The following is a 6565-nucleotide window of genomic DNA, read 5'->3' on the forward strand; positions in this document are numbered from 1 at the left end:
GAGGCGCGTGGGGCCCGGCCCTGAGCGGCGCGGCGCAGCGCAGGCGGCGAGGTTCTACCTTCGAGGATTTCTTTTCCATTGTGTCGGTGTCTTTTTTACATGCTCTGGTCCACCGGAAGGCCGGCGCCTCCTCTGTCAGTGCCGTGTACGTGTTTGGTCAAACGTTCCTAATGGTGCCTGAACCTACACTGACGCCACTCAGGTAGTAGACGGATAGGAAACAAGTCATACTGTTGGAAGTGGGTGTGCTAGCCTAGCATCTGCCTCGTTCGTACCTGTGGAAACTCAATAGCCATTGCAAGAGTATTTTTGTTCCTCAGTAAGAAATAAAGAAATTCGCAGCCCTTTGTTTTTAGAAGGGAGTGTTTTCCATGCTTTTTTTGGTTTTTTTTTTTTTCCTCCTAACCTAGCGATGACCTCTATCCAGGTAGCGGCCCCCTGTGCGCGGTTGGTAGTACCCAGGGCTTTGAGTGAACCCGCACCCGGGGCTGCGGTGGAGGCTCCTCTGCGGGCTCCACTTGCCTCTCATCCCGGGACCTAGGAGAAGGCGGGTACCTGGCCGCCAGCTGACGCCCTGGTGGTCACTGTGGCCCTTTAGAAACACACAGCTCCATTTCATAAGCCAAACCTCCTCCCCCAGCCCCGGCTCAAGCACCATTCACACTGCCATCCAAGCCGCGGGCGGCCGTGGGAAGGGCACTGGACCACCCGTCTCGCGGGCGCGGTTAGGTACAGGGATGGCTCCCAGTGCCGGGCAGCTCAGGTGACAGGAGCTTTCCAAAGACACCTAGGGTCCAAAAAGCAGGGTTCCCATCTCACAATTTGGATTTGCCCATAGAGGAGAAGATAGGACAGCCTGCTCACATTTCTCCTTTGAAGGCACTTCCACAGTGGACTGTCGCTGGAGGGCCCCTGGGCAGTGACCATCGGTGCCCCAGGAGACAGCGAGGAATTGACCCTTCGGTCACTGTGTAAGCCCCCACTAGGTTGCTGCTCTTTCCAAAGGGAAGGAGCTGGGGGAACCGGGAAGGAAGCCCACCCCAACACCGGCATCTGTCTGGGTTCAGCCAGGTAAAGGGACTCACTGTGATCGTGGCCCCTCCATGGGGCAGGACGACCCTGCCTCCGTCTCGTGACACAATGAGGGAGCAGCCCGATCCCTGAGCGGTCTCTTTTTTGGTGCCTCCTACATTTCTTGAGGAAAAAAAAAAAATGTGTCCTTAGCTACCCTGTTTTGAGCAGCAATATGCAGCCTCTTCCTTCCAAGATTACCTCCGGAGAACGCCATTCTTGGCCAGGGACACTGAGGAGCTAAACCTGCCTCACTAAGGAACGAGCTTGTTTCCAAGAAATGAGGATAAGATGGGTAAAATCCTCACTAACAGAAGAATACTATAAAACCTGTGAGAGCCTTAGAATAGCTTCTAATAATCCTAGGAAAGGAGAAAGCGCCTGGCTTTGCTGTGAGTGTATCCTCAGAAAAAGCAGGAGGTCGACCATCTCTTCACTGGAGCCAGCTTCTCCTCTAGAAACGATGCTTTTTTCCCTAACTAAAGAGCAGCAAAAACAAACAAACAAAAAAAAGTGGGAGGGGATTTTTTTTACTTGTTTGGAAAATTATAATAAAACAATTATCTCCTGTGAGTAATGCCTTTTTGTTTTTAATTATTCCACAGCAGGTGGAGTTTTCAGTAGTTTGTTCAAGTTTTACATAAGTGGTTCCTTAAATCAAAAATTATTTATTAAATAGGATCTTTAAGAAATTTTTTGAAAGTTTTACTTTTCCTGCTGAACAATATTTTCAATGTGTGGTAATTACTGTACTAACATCAATGTCCCTGATATTACTGGGGTTTCTTTTATTACTCAGAAAACAAAAGTGGTTTTTTAAAAATCTCATGGAGAGGGTCTGTGGCAGCTTTCTGGACTGATTCTTCGTGTCACGCTGAGCGGTTGCTTTGGCATCCAAAGCTGTGGGGTCACAGAAGGTGTTGCTTCAGGTGTGGATGCCAGCCACTCCTCATGCCCCTCACTCCTGAAAGATTGAGACACCCAACCTTAAAAATGCCTCAGTAGTCCATTCAGAAACCAAACTCGTGTGCACAAGATGTCAAGGAGGCATAAAGTCAATTCTTTTTTGTTTTTCTCATTTCTTAATGTAAAAACAGCCAACCAGAAGTTTCTAAAACTGGCTATGCAAATTCAGATCTTTTCTTTCTCATGCTATCTGCCTGGTTTGTTTAATTAAAAAAAAAAAAAAGAAGAATAAAAACAGTCCATTGTAATACAGGAAAACCTTCCAAACCAGGCAGGGTACGTAATTACCAAAACACCAGGACCTATTCTACCCTTGCATTTCAAAGTTACCTCCACCCATCACCATCTGATGACAGATGTGCCCTAAATAACAGCCTGAGATAAAACCACTGGCTGCATCCTGCGCCCCAGCTTCTCAGTGTGGTAAAGAGGCGCCAGACGTCTGTAAACACCTGTTCCAGGCTGATACATTACCACTTAGTCCACATGACTTAGGAATAGCCATTTCCTTTTGTGAGAGATCTGAATCCATCCTTCCTCTAAACAGTATTTTTAAAAAAAGGGGGAGAGACCCAATAGTCATATTAAATGTGCAGGCCCCATGCACCGACAGCATGCTCCTTGAGAAAAGCCGTTTAGACCTCGTCCCTGGCCAGAGACCAACTTCATCAGGCTGGCCAGGAACTATTAAAAACTGTGTTGATTGCATGTGGGCCAAGGGCTTCCCTCACATTGCATGGCATGAGGGCCCTTTGTGGAGCAGGGAGAAAGGGAAGAAGGTGAGTCCCCCGGGGTGCATGGCCCTGCTGCCGTAGCTGGCCCTGCCTGAGAGCAGCCTTCCCCACCTGATCTGGCCACACTTCCCTTTCCAGGAAGGACAGGTGTCTCCAAGGGACTGCAGGTTTCCAGAGGATCCCAGATACTTCTAAACCCCTGTGAAGGTTATTTCAGAAATTCACATTTCCTGCACATTTGTTACCTGGGTAAATGATTTTTTTAATATATTGTTAAGGGAAGGTGTTTTTCAGTGTATTCTGTTTGTAGATTTTATGCTGTTACGTTGGAATTTTACAAGCCAAGTTTAAACTATACTATAAAAATTATTTTTGTATTATTTTCAGAATATGCCACAGAGCAATATTTTGCACCCTTTATTGTCACAGGGTTGTCCCTTGGAAGGGTAACTGGATGGGGGTAGGAGCTCCAGTGTGGGGTCCGGGGGTAAACGCTTTTTGCTGCTTGTTCGAATACCTTCTGGAAGTGGGAATGTATAAATGTCTGTTTTTATTGAAAGCTTGATTTCCTTTTTTCTGTTCATGGATTTTGGTACTGCACCTTTCCTCTTAAATGAATACTTTGTATTCACTAAATTACTGTGGACCTTTTCTTACCTATTACCACCCAGTGGCATTTGAGTCTATTACTTTACAAATTGAATGTTTTTCCAAATGATTTAATTTCCTCATTCTCGTAGCTTACTGTCAAGAATTGGGTGGCTGAAGATACAAGGACTCTCCATGCCCCCCAGGTGCACACCTCAGGGTGTGGACATCTTCCATGCAGCGCCCGCCCTGTCTCTGAGGAGGGGTCATGGGTCCATCGCCCACCCCCACCTCCCCCCACTTAGCATCCACAAACTTATTTTGCAAACTATTCTACTTTGCAAAAATAAACTTAACCTAGCAAAATATACTTCACATTAGTTAAGATAAAAGGGCTGCACTTATCAATGGTGGGAAATTTGTGCAAGAAAAAAACAAAGACTTTTCCAAATCCGTGTGTGTAAGTTCCATTCCATGTGAGTCTTTTATTTACTAAGAGACTTGGAGTAAAAGCTGAAGGCATCTGCTGTATGTTTGGGGCTCCTTTCTTTATGACATGATTCTTTTTCTCCTCATCTTGGTGTGGACTTTACAAATTAAGTTTCCCCAGCGTTCTGTCCTTTATCTTTCTCCAGTGCTTCTAATAAACAAGAAGAAATGTGTTTCCGTGGCTGAGCGAGCCCTGCGGGGTCAAGCAGACCTTACCAGCTCTGGCTTCATCCTCATTGGGCTGCAGCGGCGGCCCCTGCTCTAGTTGAGTCTGGTTCTGCTGCCAGCTGAGGACAGACACCGTATGAAAGGCCCAGAGGTAGTTGGCATGTCAGGGAGCAGGTATCCCCTTCCAAAACGCCTTAAAGTGATGACTCTTTGGAGACCTGAGGCACCACCTTCACATTTGCTCCTGACTCGAAACTCTAGCTGGCCAGTTTTAGTGTGGCTGGCCGGGGCAGTGACCAGCGCTCAGCTTTGTTCTTGTGTAATTCAAGTCCACCCTGCTGCCCGTGTCCTCTCCACAGCTCTGGGTCTATTGGCCCAGAGTGTATTTCTGCCAGTGCTGCCTCACTGACTCAGGAGTGGGTCCTGGATAGTTCATGATAGAGAGGCCAGCACATGCCATGGGGAGAGCCCCCGACGCTTACCCCAGGAGGCCCTGCTGCACATCCAGGCTGGACCACTCTGCAAGCTTCTGTCGTGAAAGACAGCTATGGGCACTGTGCAGATTGGTCTGTTAGCAGTTATGGAGGTCCCTTCTTTTCCAAAAGATCTATTATTCTTCCCACTGCACCCCCAGCAGAAAAGAGCTAGGGAGATGCCCTGCAGGGACCCCCGGGAACAACAGGTATGTGCAAGTCTGCGCAGTATGAAGAACTTGGCCCCACCAGGCTGAGCCGAAGACACACGTCCTTGCAGAACAGCCCTGAAGCCACTATCTCCAACCATGCTAGTAATACTGCTGTTTCTATTTATTTTGCCAAATAGTTTGTTGAAATTTGCATTTTTGCTATTTTAATCTTGCCAAAAAAGGGGGCCTCACTAATCCTAATTATGTACATACAGAATGATGCACATTGTTTATATCTTTTTATTCCTCCCAAAGAGCATCTCAAGGATATATATGTATACACACACACATTTGTTAGTTTAACGTAAAGTGAAGAGTGCCATTTGGTTTTAAGAGTAAATATAGGCCAAATCTATTCAAGACCAAAGCAACTTATTAATTTAATGAGGACAAATTAGTGAAACCAGCTGTTTTAGAATTTATCTACAGACACTGGAGTGCTACTTTAAATGAAGAAACAGCCTCCCATGGCAGAGGAAAAGCCAGGTCCTTACAAAGGCCTCTCCCACCCCAGTACTACTTCTACCCGCTGCTCTGCCCTGGGACGTAGGCCTTCCTGCCATTTCTAGTCACAGGCACCCTCCTGCCTCAGGGCCTTTGCACATGTCATTCCTTCTACGTGGAACATTCTTCCCCAGAGAGCCACATGGTTCACCCCTCACTACCTGCCAGTCTTTGCTCCAATGTCACCTTTCAACGAGGCCTTCCCTGACTTCTTTATTTAAAAGAACAACACACCCCACTCTCCCTCCCTACCCACCTCTCTGCATCTTCTTCTTGTGCATTTCTTACCATCTGAGTGCTGCAGATGTTAATCATTCATCCATTTATTTGATTCTCGCCTCCCCATCTCCCATAGACTGTAAGCTCCATGTGGGCAGGAACTTTCATGTGTCTTGCTCATCACTGGATCCTGGTGCCTACAACAGTGCCTGATACATATTGGGCACTGGATAAGTATTTGTTGAAAAAAGGAAATGAAATCAGTAAATCGAAACCTATTAAGAGGCCAGAAAATGTCAATTTCAGCTTTCATCAAATCCAGGTTCTATTATTGTGAGAACTTTAGTTGACCCAGGGACCTGGCTCCTGTGGGTACAAGATGACTAGATATGGCATTGAGCAACACTGGGCAGCAGTGGTGGCTTCTGTCTGTGAACGCCTGCCCTGCCGCTAACCCTCACAGATGTGAGGCTCGCTGTTCGCAGGGGAGCATTTTGGAACCAGCTGGGATGAAGACAGTTCTCTACGGGTAGCTCCTGTAGTCAGATGCACAGTAGTGGGTTCCCGTCACTCCATGAGGTCACTGTAGACCTGGACCATTCCAGAGAATCCTTTGTTCATCGGTCTTTAGGTGTCTCCCAGTCCTTCCCAGTTCCACACGGGTGGCAGCAGATGGCCCAGCCCAGGGAAAGTCCGTCTGACCGTTAGAAGGACTCATCCTCCAGCGACCAAAGCAGGTTGCAGAGGAAGAGGAGCTTGTCACAAACATTAACCAGCACAGGGCTGGGCAGCTGCACTGACAAATTTGGAAGCAGCAGGACCAGAGAGCCAAGGCCCCTGGGTATCCCCATTGGCCACTGGTGGAGGTGCACTGGAAGGTCAGAGCCTTGACACCACAGAGCCAAGCAACACACACCTCCTTGGGCCCAGGACCCAGTGCTGGCAGGTGGCCTCACCCACAGCAGGGGAGGTGCGGGTCCTCCAGTGACCTTCCTGCCCCTGCCAGATGATTTTGACAACTACCTAACCTTGGTGTTTACTTCTAGGTCCTTTGGCCAAATGCATTTTCTTCTAAGAGTTGTTGGCAAAATACTGTTACAAGCTTCTTACGGGACTTTTGTCCTACTGTGACCTGGTTAAA

The 6565-nt window shown here is 47.6% G+C and overlaps 1 protein-coding gene across 1 annotated transcript in view; it reads left to right on the top strand.

Moving 5' to 3' along the window:
• The window catches only part of OTUD7A (OTU deubiquitinase 7A), a 199334-nt gene extending 195221 nt beyond the window's left edge, over positions 1–4113 (top strand). Inside the window, exons 14-17 of the mRNA XM_011949258.1 lie at positions 4–202; positions 542–763; positions 880–971; positions 3995–4113. Of these exons, the coding sequence (XP_011804648.1) occupies positions 4–202; positions 542–763; positions 880–971; positions 3995–4113 (632 nt within the window). The remainder of the gene's footprint in view (positions 1–3; positions 203–541; positions 764–879; positions 972–3994) is intronic.
• The last annotated feature ends 2452 nt before the right edge of the window (positions 4114–6565 follow it).

Source organism: Colobus angolensis, unplaced genomic scaffold, assembly GCF_000951035.1.
Source record: "Colobus angolensis palliatus isolate OR3802 unplaced genomic scaffold, Cang.pa_1.0 Scaffold294, whole genome shotgun sequence".
Lineage (NCBI taxonomy): Eukaryota > Metazoa > Chordata > Mammalia > Primates > Cercopithecidae > Colobus > Colobus angolensis.